The sequence below is a fragment of the Polyodon spathula genome, chromosome 16 (genome assembly GCF_017654505.1).
Source record: "Polyodon spathula isolate WHYD16114869_AA chromosome 16, ASM1765450v1, whole genome shotgun sequence".
NCBI lineage: Eukaryota > Metazoa > Chordata > Actinopteri > Acipenseriformes > Polyodontidae > Polyodon > Polyodon spathula.
In genome coordinates, this window is record NC_054549.1 from 38,655,364 (window position 1) to 38,669,799 (window position 14,436).

Here is a 14,436-nt window from a genome sequence, read left to right on the forward strand (position 1 = left end):
TTGTGTTTGTTCTCTTGTATTTGTTCTCTTGTATTTCGTGTTTGTTCTCTTGTATTTGTTCTCGTGTTTGTTTGGAGACAAGCCGAGCAGCAAACAGAACGAGCAGAAGAAATGTGAAACGACATCCAGATTGAAGTGGAAAAGCGCACACACATACTCACACCCACACTCAGGGGGACAAAGAACATAAGAACATAAGAAAGTTTACAAACGAGAGGAGGCCATTCGGCCCATCTTGCTCGTTTGGTTGTTAGTAGCTTATTGATCCCAAAATCTCATCAAGCAGCTTCTTGAAGGATCCCAGGGTGTCAGCTTCAACAACATTACTGGGGAGTTGATTCCAGACCCTCACAATTCTCTGTGTAAAAAAGTGTCTCCTATTTTCTGTTCTGAATGCCCCTTTTTCTAAGCTCCATTTGTGACCCCTGGTCCTTGTTTCTTTTTTCAGGCTGAAAAAGTCCCTTGGGTCGACACTGTCAATACCTTTTAGAATTTTGAATGCTTGAATTGGGTCGCCACGTAGTCTTCTTTGTTCAAGACTGAACAGATTCAATTCTTTTAGCCTGTCTGCATATGACATGCCTTTTAAGCCCGGAATAATTCTGGTCGCTCTTCTTTGCACTCTTTCTAGAGCAGCAATATCTTTTTTATAGCGAGGTGACCAGAACTGCACACAATATTCAAGATGAGACCTTACTAATGCATTGTACAGTTTTAACATTACTTCCCTTGATTTAAATTCAACACTTTTCACAATGTATCCGAGCATCTTGTTAGCCTTTTTTATAGCTTCCCCACATTGTCTAGATGAAGACATTTCTGAGTCAACAAAAACTCCTAGGTCTTTTTCATAGATTCCTTCTCCAATTTCAATATCTCCCATATGATATTTATAATGTACATTTTTATTTCCTGCGTGCAGTACCTTACACTTTTCTCTATTAAATGTCATTTGCCATGTGTCTGCCCAGTTCTGAATCTTGTCTAGATCATTTTGAATGACCTTTGCTGCTGCAACAGTGTTTGCCACTCCTCCTACTTTTGTGTCGTCTGCAAATTTAACAAGTTTGCTTACTATACCAGAATCTAAATCATTAATGTAGATTAGGAATAGCAGAGGACCTAATACTGATCCCTGTGGTACACCGCTGGTTACCACACTCCATTCTGAGGTTTTTCCTCTAATAAGTACTTTCTGTTTTCTACATGTTAACCACTCCCTAATCCATGTACATGTGTTTCCTTGAATCCCAACTGCGTTCAGTTTGAGAATTAATCTTTTGTGCGGGACTTTGTCAAAAGCTTTCTGGAAATCTAAATAAACCATGTCATATGCTTTGCAATTATCCATTATGGATGTTGCATCCTCAAAAAAATCAAGCAAGTTAGTTAGGCACGATCTCCCTTTCCTAAAACCATGTTGACTGTCTCCCAGTACCCTGTTACCATATAGGTAATTTTCCATTTTGGATCTTATTATAGTTTCCATAAGTTTGCATATAATAGAAGTCAGGCTTACTGGTCTGTAGTTACCTGGTTCAGTTTTGTTTCCCTTTTTGTGGATCGGTATTACGTTTGCAATTTTCCAGTCTGTCGGTACCACCCCTGTGTCAAGAGACTGCTGCATGATCTTGGTTAGCGGTTTGTAAATTACTTCTTTCATTTCTTTGAGTACTACTGGGAGGATCTCATCCGGCCCAGGGGATTTGTTTATTTTAAGAGCTCCTAGTCCCTTTAACACTTCTGCCTCAGTTATGCTAAAGTTATTTAAAACTGGACAGGAACTGGATGACATGTGGGGCATGTTGTCAGTATCTTCCTTTGTAAAAACTTGTGAAAAGTAATCATTTAACATATTTGCTATTTTTTTTTCTTCATCTACGATTTTGCCATTTGTATCTCTTAAACATTTAATCTCCTCTTTGAATGTTCGCTTGCTGTTGTAATATTGGAAAAACATTTTGGAATTGGTTTTAGCTCCCTTAGCAATGTTTATTTCTATTTCTCTCTTGGCCTTTCTAACTTCCTTTTTGACTTGCGTTTGCAGTTCTGTGTACTCTTTCTGCGTACTTTCTTTTTGGTCCTTTTTTAATGCTCTGTAAAGTGCCTTTTTTCGCTGAATATTTTTTTTTATTGATCTATTAAACCATTTTGGCAATTTAGTTTTACATTTAGATTTGTCTACTTTAGGGATATAATTGTTTTGCACCTCTAGTACTACTCCCTCTCCTCTTTCCCTCTGAAGAGGGGAGGTGAGAATCTTTCTCGATGAGGGAGGATCAAGGGAGAAGAGGGAGGGGGAGCCCCTCCCTCTTTCCTCTTCCCCCTTGTTTCTCCCAAATGTTCCCTCTAGGGGACAAAGAGGGAGAAAAGGGAGACTGTTTCTCCCCATCTTTTCCCCTCTCTCCCTCCCTCTTTCTCTCTCTCTCAAAGAGGGAGAAAAGGGCTAGGAAAGAGGAGGAGAGAGGGACAAAGAGGGTGGCGAGAGAGGAAAGAGAGAGAGCGAGGGAGAAAAAGAGGGAGATGAGAGAAGGGGGACAAAGAGGGAGAAAAGGGAGAGAGGGAGGGAGAAAGAGAAGGGGGACAAAGAGGGAGAGAGAAGGGAGAGAGGGAGGGAGAAAGAGAAGGGGGACAAAGAGGGAGAGAGAGAGAGAGGGAGGGAGAAAGAGAAGGGGGAGAGGGAGGAGAGAGGGAGAGAGGGAGGGAGAAAGAGAGAAGGGGGACAAAGAGGGAGAGAGAGAGAGAGAGGGAGGGAGAAAGAGAGAAGGGGGACAAAGAGGGAGAGAGAGGGAGGGAGAAAGAGAGAGAAGGAGGGACAAAGAGAGAGAAGGAGAGAAAGAGAAAGAGAAGGGGGACAAAGAGGGAGAGAGAAAATAAACTCTCTACCTCCCTCTTTCCTCTTCCCCCCTGTTTCTCCCTCTATATTACCTCTGAGATCTCTCCCCCTGTTTCTCCTCCCTACCTCTTTCTCTCTCTTCCCCTGTTTCTCCCTCTCTCTCTTTCCCTCACCATGTTTCCCCATCCTCTCCGACGAGGAGTGTGTGTGTGTGTGTTGAGTGCAAACAGAGAAGGGGTACAAAGAGGGAGAGAGAGGGAGGGAGAAAGAGAGAAGGGGTACAAAGAGGGAGAGAGAGAAAGGGAGAGAGGGAGGGAGGGACAGAGAGAGGGAGAGAGAGAGGGGAGAGAGTGCAGAGGGAGAGAAGGGAGAGGGAGGGAGAAAGAGAGAGAAGGGGTACAAAGAGGGAGCGAGAAAGGGAGAGGGAGGGAGAAAGAGAGAGAAGGGGTACAAAGAGGGAGAGAGAGAAAGAGAGACAGAGGGAGAAAGGAACCTCTTGTTTGCTGACTTTACATAACAGCTGTCTCTGTCTCCCTCTCATGCCTGCACTCATGTTGATTATTAATGAGGAATCTGAAGGCAGTCTCTCTCTCTCTCTCTCTCTCTCTCTGTTTTCACTTTGCTTTCTGCTGGATCATCTTATCAGACTGTTTGCATTCCAGAATTCCCCTCCTCCTCCCCCTCCCAGCAGTGACAAACACAAGAACATTTCTGCTCAGACCAACCCCCCCTGGCCAAGTTGAAGAGCACACAGACTGCACTGGGAGAGGTAGGCTAGGTGTGTGTGTGTGTGTGTGTGTGTGTGTTGAGTGCACACAGACTGCACTGGGAGAGGCAGGCTGGGTGTGTGTGTGTGTGTGTGTGTGTTGATTGCACACAGACTGCACTGGGAGAGGCAGGCTGGGTGTGTGTGTGTGTGTTGATTGCACACAGACTGCACTGGGAGAGGCAGGCTGGGTGTGTGTGTGTGTGTTGAGTGCACACAGACTGCACTGGGAGAGGCAGGCTGGGTGTGTGTGTGTGTGTTGAGTGCACACAGACTGCACTGGGAGAGGCAGGCTGGGTGTGTGTGTGTGGTTCTTGTAATCTTGTGTCAGGGTGTTCACTGCATTAGTTTCAGTCATGGTTTGCACACTGCAGCTTGTTCTGTTAAACTCAGCCCCACTCCTCTTCCCCGCAGAGACTCACATGGATTATATTTGGCAGGAACTACCCTAAAAATACTGTATATAGGGCAGGTTTCATGGAAACAGCTTATTCACCATAGCACCATAGCAACCCCTCAGCCAGAGAAGTGCAGAGTCTCACAGGGGAGTATAAAAAGGGGGTGCAGGTTTTGTGGGGTCCCCTGGAGCAGTTCCGTACAGCAGGGCATGGTAGCATCTGTAATTTTAATACAAGCAGTTTAAATCTTTTTATCCTTCTCATCACTGCGTTCGACACTCGCATGGAAGAAGAACGAGGGAGTCGCAGCAGGCAAGTTTACTTTTTCGGAAATATTTAACTGCTGGCAAAACCCCCATCTCATAACCCTTTGCACTTTGAACTTCCAGGACGCAGCGCGTCAATGTAGTGACCGACGCAGGGAGGACATGATGGACCGGCAGGTAACATCGTGTGCAAGGAGGCAGGGAAGGGCCCCATGTTCCCACAGCGCGCTTGGAATGCCATACCCCTTCCTGTCATCAAACCCTGCCTACTTCCAGTTTCAACAGGTTCAATTACTACCTTGTTAATTAGGCACGGATACACTGCCCAATGGTATCTGCTCGCAATGTAAACTTTCCATTATGAAACAGCTGCTGCTGTCAACACGTCCGAGTTGGTTCAGCACCTCCGAACGGAGCTGTCGGGCGCAGACGGGTCCTGCATCACAGTGCTGCCTCGAAGTGATCCTGTACCTTAGGGGTCGGAAAACAAACCAAACAGAACCCACGCGGGCACACCAAGGGTCTGTGGAGTGCGTGTGAACTCTCAGCCCTGATTCAATGTGCTCACACTCTTGGGTTACATTAAAACCACATTATCAAACAGCTCCTTGTTACCCTGCCTCTCTCTTCTTTGCTTCTCCCGGAGCAGAGAATGAGCCAAATCCTATTGAAGCTGGGATTGGCACTTTGCTCTGGGAGAGCGTGCCAGCGGAGAAAGCCTTCACCCTCAAACCAGCCGACTCAACAGCTTTTAAATCTGTCTCTGTGGCACTCACTCAATTCAGTGCCTGCAATGTATAATATCACTGAGTGTGGATCTGCACTCACAATGTATAATATCACTGAGTGTGGATCTGCACTCACAATGTATAATATCACTGAGAGTGTGGATCTGCACTCACAATGTATAATATCACTGAGAGTGTGGATCTGCACTCACAATGTATAATATCAGTGAGAGTGTGGATCTGCACTCACAATGTATAATATCACTGAGTGTAGATCTGCACTCACAGTGTATAATATCACTGAGTGTAGATCTGCACTCACAGTGTATAATATCAGTGAGTGTGGATCTGCACTCACAATGTATAATATCACTGAGTGTGGATCTGCACTCACAATGTATAATATCACTGAGTGTGGATCTGCACTCACAGTGTATAATATCACTGAGTGTGGATCTGCACTCACAATGTATAATATCACTGAGTGTGGATCTGCACTCACAGTGTATAATATCACTGAGTGTGGATCTGCACTCACAGTGTATAGCTCACAGCAGTTTCTATATAAACAGATTAAGCTTGTTAATATCAGGTTTTCATCAGCTTCAAATATAATGGCTTGCAATGTGTTTGTAAGTGCTGGGTGGCTGTCTCTAATCAAGCTGAGGCTGTGCTTTCTCTTGCACTCTGTACGCCTGACACAGTAAAGAGAGCGCAAGAATGAAACACACTCTCCACAGGATTCGAGGAGCCCTGAACCCTTGCCATGCTTTAGAGTTTGACCTGTAGGGTTAACAGTAGAGACGCTTGTATGAATGCGATGCAGCCAGGTGACATTGCTTTGCATCTCACTATGGGCCACAGCTTCAAAAAACTTAACTTTAAGAAACAGCGAGTCAAGCGGAGCAGCGTTTCTGCTAGAGTCTGCTTCAGTGTATTGAGGCACTGCTCAGACGTAGTTTGCGAGAGTTCCCCCTTCACATGTCAGCTAGACTTCGTTTGTGAGAATTCCCCGTTGAATACTCATTTCTGCAGTCAGACAGACCGGCTCTTAATAATAATAATAATAATAATAATAATAACAACAACAACAACTCGTTACACCAGCTGCTTACCACAAACAAGAAAGTCTTATTTTTATTTTGTTTTCAACATACACTGTACACACAGAAATTATATCTATCATATCAATATCTATATAGATAGATATAGATATGGAACACAGAGGTATTTCACATGGAATGTTTTCTCCTCTTACACAGTCTCTTCACAATTTTAATTCTCTTATTTGCTTTACAAAGTTATTTTATTAGAATTATAATTTTTTGTAGAAATATTTCAAATAAATAAAACATCTTTCTTTATGTCTGGATTCAGGGAAGGGAGTAGGGGTGGGGGTAGAGCACCCCCTAGCCCAGGTGCGACCCCTGCCCTGGAAATGCCCTTTGAACTCTTCACAGCAAGTCCTTCCTGTGTGTGTGTGTGTGTGTGTGTGCGCAAGTCCGTGTGCGAGAATGAAGACACGCGACAATCACCTCGTCTCTCTCAAGAGTCTTTGTAGACGGGTCGCTCCAAGTCCCAAAGAGCCCCTATCCGAGGGGCTGCTTTTACTGGGGACGGGACGGACACACGACAGGATGAAGATGGTTAGGGAGAGGGGGATCACCACCGTAACGAACAAAAAGAAAAAACAACTAGTGCGGCTTTAACTGCCACAGCTGCTCCTTCCTGTTTCATCTCTGGAGGGATAGCAGCAGTGGTAGCAGTAGCAGTATAGTACAGTAGCACAGAACTACAATCCCGGCCCTGGCAATGGTATTTTTCCTTCCATTGGTTCTTTTATAAGATTACATTTTCTATTGCAAGTCCTTGTATTACCACTACCACCATCATTAATCATTATCCTAGTTAAGATGCTCAGTCTTAGCCCAGACTTTAGTCCCCGCTGTCGTCCTTCAGCTCTTTAATAATCTCTATCAGATTCTGGAGCCCGAAGATGTACCCCATGTCCTGGCCCTCGTGGACCACGCTGTCCTCTCCGTAGTAGCGGCACGTGGTGTGCGCAAAGTCGATCATGCGCACGTCCACGCTGCAGGAGCCACCGCTGCCCCCCGGACCCCCGCTTCCGCCCCCCGCCGCGCTTCCGCCCTGCTTGCCCCGGACTTTCCTTTGCTGGGTGAAGGCGAAGGCTCCCCCCCCCTCCTCCTCCCCCTCCTCCTCCTCCTCCTCCTCCTCCTCCTCCTCCCCTCCTCTCCGCCGCGGTGCCGGGGCTGCTGCTGCACCTTCTTCCCGTCGTAGATGATGAGCAGAGAGCTGGAATAGAAGCGGTATGACTCCTGGGCCTCCAGCACGGCCTTGAGCTCCGAGAGTTTGCGCAGGACCGGCTCCAAGAGCTCCCGCCGCAGGAAGCGCCCGTTGTGGAAGAACTGGAACAGCGCCTCCTTGAAGCCCGGCACCGTCAGCTTGCGCCCGTGGTACTTGTTCATGAACATCAGCTGCCCCGAGTCTGACTGGTACACCTGATAGGGAGGGAGGAGTCAGTCAGGAAATCCACACACACTGAAAATGTACAAAGATATACGAAGCTCCCCCCACACATGCCTCCACTTTATTAAAGACAAACAAGGAAAAACAGCATTAGGGGTTGGACCCGAAAAAAACACACTTTGCAAGTCAGGACAGTCCTGTATGCTGGTCCACACACCTACCTACCTTCCCCCTCCCTCCTGTCTCCTCTCCTCTCCTCTCCCTCACACTTAGCTACCTCCCCCCTCTCTCCCCCGTCTCCTCTCCTCTCCCTCACCTGCATGCCACAGACTCTCACTCCGATGATGGCCGAGGTGCTCTGCTGGCACTTGCGGATCTGGTTGGCTTTCTTCTCCTCGGAGGCATCATCCCCGTGCTGCCGCGTTCCCATCTTCAGGTCGAGGACGCAGGGCACCTCGTAGCGCCACGTCAGGTTCTCCAGCAGGATGAATTCTGAGAGGCCAGCGGGTCAAGGAAGAGACACACACAGCAAACAAGACTGGAGACCAGATGCCTTGACACTACGCAACGCCAGCGCCAGAGCAGTCACAAATGAGAGGTACCCTTCGTTATTAGAAGTTCATACGCGGTGTGTACAGGGTGTCTCTGATTGTATGAGATGTCATCTTGTGCAGTTCTGCTCAATCTGTGCGCAGTGACTTCTCTTACAATATAAGACATCTCGACACACACCACTTATTAACTTCTTATTAAAATCACAAGCATGAAGAGACTGTACTTTGTACTTGGAATCTCAGCAGTCAGGTTCCCATTCCTAATCTGCCTTGAATCACTTAATAAGCTATTCAGAGCTGCCAGGGCAACTGCTAACTGTTTACCAATTACTGAACGACAGACTCCGGCTGCCAGACTTCTTGCTGGAATCACACTCCACACAGCAGATTAAAACTCAGATTACACTGGCTCATTTCAGAATTGCCTCGCCCTTTCAAAGCAGCCCCATTATTCCCTGGCACTGTCTCTGTATCCTGCATGAGCAGACAAGGTATGGTTTCACAATTGAATGAGGGCTCGTCAGTGTAACAGGATAGCCTGGGTGGATCTCAAGGTTAAAATGTCTACAAAAGAATAAAATAAAATCGGAGCCGCGCAGTTCGGATCAGAAACTCTGGAATTCTTGGTTCCCCAGGAACGCTGGGACAGATCGGCACCAAAACTACTTAGATCCCGGCTCCTTTTTAGGGAAAATGCCTTGGTGCTGAAGTGAAAGCAGTGAAGCGCGGAGAGAGGGAGGCACACCTGTGCACGTCTCCCGGCGCGGCGATGGAAAGGATACTGTATTGGTTCCGATGCTTTGCGTTCTCCTTCATTCTCTGCAGCTGCTGCTGGTGACACTTCAGGCTCCACGGGTTGTGCTTGATCTGGGACACCACGTTGCCCTTCTCCAGGCTGCAATACAGCACCTCAGACTTCTTCAGACGCTCAAACTCCTCGTCCACGTTATAGCTACTAGGGAGAAAAGGAATAAACTAATACCACAACTGATATGAAAAGCAAACTAAAAAAGGCATAGTCCAGACCAGTGCGCAAACAGGGCTGGGATGGCATGACCATTTTTATGCTCGAGTTGTTCTCTGCAGTCCGAGTGCTGTTCGCATGGGTATCTATTCTGTGCATATGTGTGTCAATGAGCAGCCTGGGGAGCAGGCAGAGGAACACAGAGCCCCAGATAGCAGCAGCAGAGCCCCAGATAGCAGCAGCAGAGCCCCAGATAGCAGCAACAGAGCCCCAGATAGCAGCAACAGAGCCCCAGATAGCGAGCACATTGCTCTGCTAACTGTGGAAGAAAGGGGGTCACCACTATAAACACACCCCTGTACACTGAATTCACTCACTCTTCACACAGTACATCACAATACAATAGAAGGGTATGATCACAGTTCTTCTGTTGTCATAAACAGACGCACCTTCTCTGTGAGACTGTGCATGTGGGACACGGTTAACAGTAAACGCTTCGCTGCACTGACGCTTTTCTTTTTCAAGGAAATGTTTGTTTTGCAGCTGGCACTCACTCAGGTGTGTCTGTGTATGTGTGTGTCTCTTTTAAGTTGTGTGTGTCTCTCTGTGTGTGCGCATGTGTGTGTGTGTCTCTGCCTCGTACCTCTTGAGTTTCTCCTCCTTGCTGTAGTTGCTGTGTGTGTGTGTGTGTCTCTGCCTCGTACCTCTTGAGTTTCTCCTCCTTGCTGTAGTTGCTGTGTGTGTGTGTGTGTGTGTGTATGTGTGTCTCTGCCTCACACCTCTTGAGTTTCTCCTCCTTGCTGTAGTTGCTGTGTGCGCGCACGTGTGTCTCTGCCTCGTACCTCTTGAGTTTCTCCTCCTTGCTGTAGTTGCTGTGTATGTGTGTCTCTGCCTCACACCTCTTGAGTTTCTCCTCCTTGCTGTAGTTGCTGTGTGTGTGTGTGTGTGTGTGTGTGTGTGTGTCTCTGCCTCGTACCTCGAGTTTCTCCTCCTGCTGTAGTTGCTGTGTGTGTGTGCGTGTGTGTGTGCGTGTGTGTGTGCGTGTGTCTCTGCCTCGTACCTCTTGAGTTTCTCCTCCTTGCGATGCTGCCGGCCCCTCTCCTTGCTATAGTTGTCGTTCTCCAGTAACAGGCCAGGCTTCTTCTTGCTCCACTTCAGCAGCTTGTTCTTGGGCTCGCAGTCTGAGAGGTCCACATTCTTCTCCAGCTCCCCGTGGTCTCCTCCGTTCAGGGGGTACGCGATGAGGCACAGATTGGCTCCCTCGTCTTCCTCGAAACTGACCGACACCACTCCTGGGGGAATGAGGGACGGAGGGGGAGACACACTGTCAGAATCACACAGACTCTCTGCTTATTACAAGTTTGAGTTGTTTTACCCCAGCCAGAAGCGGCAGTCTTTCCTCTTACTCCTTGTTCACTCACTGTGAATCCCCAACCTCTACAGACTGTCTCCAGGCATCTCAACCTAATAGAGGCCAAAAGATCTGGACAGACAAACAGCTGCATAGTCAAAATATATATAATCGAGAGAGAGAGAGCAAGAGGAGAAGAGAGGAGAGAGAGCAAGAGGAGAGGAGAGAGAGAGAAGGAGAGACACACACACACACACACACACACGTGTGCAGGAAGAAGATGATCCCTCAGCAAAGTGAGACTCAAAACAATAAATCACAAGAGGCCGATACACTCGGGACAAACACTAGCTTTATTGCCATGACAAATGATTTCACTACTGCTCAACGACAATTAAATAACAACAACAAGAATAAGAATAAAAATATTAAAAAAAGAAAAAAAGAATCATAAACACGTTGTAATTGCCCTGGTAAATGACCTGAACACAAGAGTCCAGAATTGTTTGGAGTTGGGTAACTTTTATTGTTGTTTGTGAAATACAGAAGTGCAATTCCTCCATCCAGTGAGAACAGAGGCGACATGAGGAGAGCACACACCGAGGAAAAGAGCAGCAAAGTGAACCCCCAGAGTCTCTTCAGCGTACCCCCCTCCCTCCCTCCCACACACAGCAGCAGGTTTGCTGTACAGCTTGGCACAGAGTCCCAACAGAGGCACAGGACAGTCCATTCCACTTGGGTTTGCTCATGGATTGTGAAACATGTAACAAGATCAAACATGACTCTGAATCTCTGTGTGTGTGTGTGTGTGTTTGGAGGTCAATGTCCCTCAAGTCTCAGTGAACGGGGGCTTGGGTTCACACCAGTTCATACTGCATAAAGCACAGCGAGTCTCTGAGGTGCAGGAGGAGGCTGGGCACAGGGGGCAGTAGAGAGATGCTTGGCAGGTCACTGGGGGGGGGGGGGGGGGGGGTACAGAAAAACAAGGCATGGAGATGGCTCTACCATCGAGATCCCCTGCAAACTGACTGCACAGGCAGGCTGGTCCAAACAATATATACACATTATACATTCATTTCAACTAGAAGAAAATACTTAAAAATATGAATCTGTTTTATTGCAATAAAAAAAAAAGTAAAAACAGAAAAGTAGATTGTCAAAATTGAATAAAACGTAAATTGACAAAAAGAAATACAAATCTAGGCACTGACAACAATGTACCCTCTACTAGCATGCTGCTTCCAGAAGAAAAGGGGCACGAGGACCCAGGAGCCTGCCTGCTGTGAGCTGCTTCCTCTTTCTAATGCAAATATGAAGCAAACAGAGGCCTGGCTGACTGGAAAGGATGATTAACCCCACCTTGTTTTCACAACACAGTGACGCTCAGGGGAGGTCAGGGAGGAGAGGAGAGGATATAAGATAGAGCAGAGGATAGAGAGGATAGAGGAGAGGACAGAGGAGAGGACAGAGGAGAGAATACAGCAGAAGATAGAGGAGAAGATAGAGGAGAGGATAGAGCAGAAGATAGAGGAGAGGATAGAGGAGAGGATAGAGCAGAGGATAGAGAGGATAGAGGAGAGGAGAGAGCAGAGGAGAGAGAGGATAGAGGAGAGGATAGAGGAGAGGATAGAGGAGAGGATAGAGGAGAGAGGAGAGGATAGAGGAGAGGAGAGAAGAGAGGAGAGGATAGAGAAGAGGATAGAGAGGATAGAGGAGAGGATAAAGAGGATAGAGAGGACAGAGGAGAGGATAGAGAGGATAGAGAGGACAGAGAAGAGGATAGAGGAGAGGATAGAGAGGATAGAGGAGAGGATAGAAGAGAGGATACAGGAGAGGACAGAGGAGAGGATAGAAGGAGAGGATAGAGGAGAGGATAGAGGAGAACAGAGGAGAGGATAGAGGAGAGGATAGAGAGGACAGAGGAGAGGATAGAGAGGATAGAGGAGAGGGCCCCACTGGAGCACTAGATCAGTCCTGCACTGAATCCATTTCTAATATTGCACATTCAGCTGGCACTGCACTTCGCAAACTGTGTTTTGAATGGATATTGAATAGCTCTTTTTATTAGTGTATGGATCACATGCTCATGGAATGAACAGTGTATCGTAATGCATTGAGCTGTATAAACCACACTCACACCGTCTATATGCATGAGCAAAACAATTAAACACCGGCATGAGGGCCAAATGACATGAAGAATGCATTCAAAAACAGCAGCTAACATCAGAGAGCAAGCAGCCCTAATACTGCCTGTTTATTAAGAATAATAACAACAAGAGCTACTGTTCTACATCTATCTGCACACAATGCAAACAAGTTTATACACATACATACATGAACAGATATGAAATATACACAAGTACAGTTCTATATTCTTCATATACAGCATTCTTGAAATTATTTTAAAGAGACACTCCACCTTGCATCATTACCTCTCAGCTCCTCTACCTCACATCCCTTGGGTAAGGCTGACAGACACACCGCAGAAGCATCCCATCTGCTGTGTTAGTCAAACCCGGGGCCAGAGGTTTTGCCTGTGTCCAAGGACATTGACATTAGCAAACGCGGCGCACTGTCCCTGGCCTTGTGAACCCTGCGCCACCACACACACACACACACCTAAACGAAAAACAATTCCACTGGCATCAGAAGCACCCACAACGAGAGTGGGGGGGGGGGAAACATAGTGCTGGGATGTGCTGTTTTTCCCCGCTGCATGTATAAAACGACTCTGATAAATACACAACAGGAGTACATCTTGAAGTGCAATGCCGTGCACAGTGTGTGTGTCAGAGAGATGCTGCCGGCTCCTTACCTTTGTACTGGGGGATGAATTTGCGCATCTCCATGGGCAGGCTCTTGTAGAACTGGTGCTCTCGGGGGATGAGGGGCTTGCAGATGGTCTGCTCGCTGAAGCGCAGCACGCAGGAGTGGCCTCCCACCTGGTGCACGAAGGGCTCAAGCACGACCCCCTTGTTGTTGGCGTAGCGTTGCTGCTCCCCTTCCATGGCTTCCAGAGCAGGGCTCATCTTTAAAGGGCATCAGACACAGAACACAAGGGGGGGGGGGGGGGGGGGGGGGGGGGGGGGGGGGGGGGGGGGGGGGGGGGGGGGGGGCGCTGGGGAGGGGCGCAATGGCTCTCTCCTCCGAACAAGGCCTTGTTGTCCCGCGAGTTGAGAGAAAGCAGCAGGGCTGTGTAATCCTTCCTCTGGCTGTCTCTGTTCCACACAGGCGCTGCAATGCAAACACAGAGTGGCCCGATTACAAACAGCTCTCAGTGTTTACAAAAATATCAAGGTTATGTGAGTGTTTCAGTGAGCACGGTTTGTAATAAAATCAAGAAGAAAGGGCTGTGCTAGGCTGCTCCGTGCGCTTTCAAATCAGATGCAGCCCAAAGAGCACCCGGTCCTGAACTGAGGCAATGAGCTCACAGCTCTGAGAAAAATATCACAACAAGACAGCTCAGCCCCGCCCCTCCACAGCACAGCCAATCAGAGCAACCGCAAGCTGTCGTCAGGGTGGAAACTGAGCTAGGCAGGGTCTGACAAACAAAGGAAGGAGTGGGGGAGGGGGGAAATGAAAGAGCGAGAGAGAAAGAGAGACAGTGTGCAAGAGTGCTGCTCTCAGCTGTTTCTCTCTCTTCCAACCTCACCGCAACACTTTGTGGAGTGTGGAGAGCCACTAGAGGGAGCGCGAGAGTGAGGAAAAGCACTCAATGCAATAAAGACACAGAAACAAAAACCGAGAGAAAAACAACCTCATTGTGCTGTGAAATGCCAGGAATTTAAAAGAGGAAAAAAACCCAAACGCTTGAAAACACTCGACGATGGAGAAACGGCTACTCTTAAGATTATGGGATATCAGAGGCGCTGCAACACCACTAACTGCACACACAGGGCCAGGGGCTTCAAACAAACAAGGACAGCTGGGCTCTCTGCACTCACACTGGGCGTTTCTAATGTAGGCAATCTGGGCTTATTTGATAGATTGTGATATATATATAGATAGAGACAATTTGTTTCTGTCTAGGCTACTTCATTTTTGTTTGCATCTCCAGCCACACATCTAGGTCTGCCTAGGACGGGA

The 14,436-nt window shown here is 47.6% G+C and overlaps 1 protein-coding gene across 1 annotated transcript; it reads right to left on the reverse strand.

Annotated features, from left to right (window-relative positions):
* Nucleotides 1-6,102: 6,102 nt before the first annotated feature.
* LOC121328791 (inositol hexakisphosphate kinase 2-like) lies at nucleotides 6,103-13,394 on the reverse strand. The gene is given in 6 exon segments (XM_041273847.1): nucleotides 6,103-7,240; nucleotides 7,243-7,513; nucleotides 7,798-7,973; nucleotides 8,818-8,987; nucleotides 10,060-10,291; nucleotides 13,166-13,394. Coding segments are annotated over 6 exon segments (1,374 nt in total). The 5' UTR covers nucleotides 13,380-13,394; the 3' UTR covers nucleotides 6,103-6,929.
* Nucleotides 13,395-14,436: the final 1,042 nt, after the last annotated feature.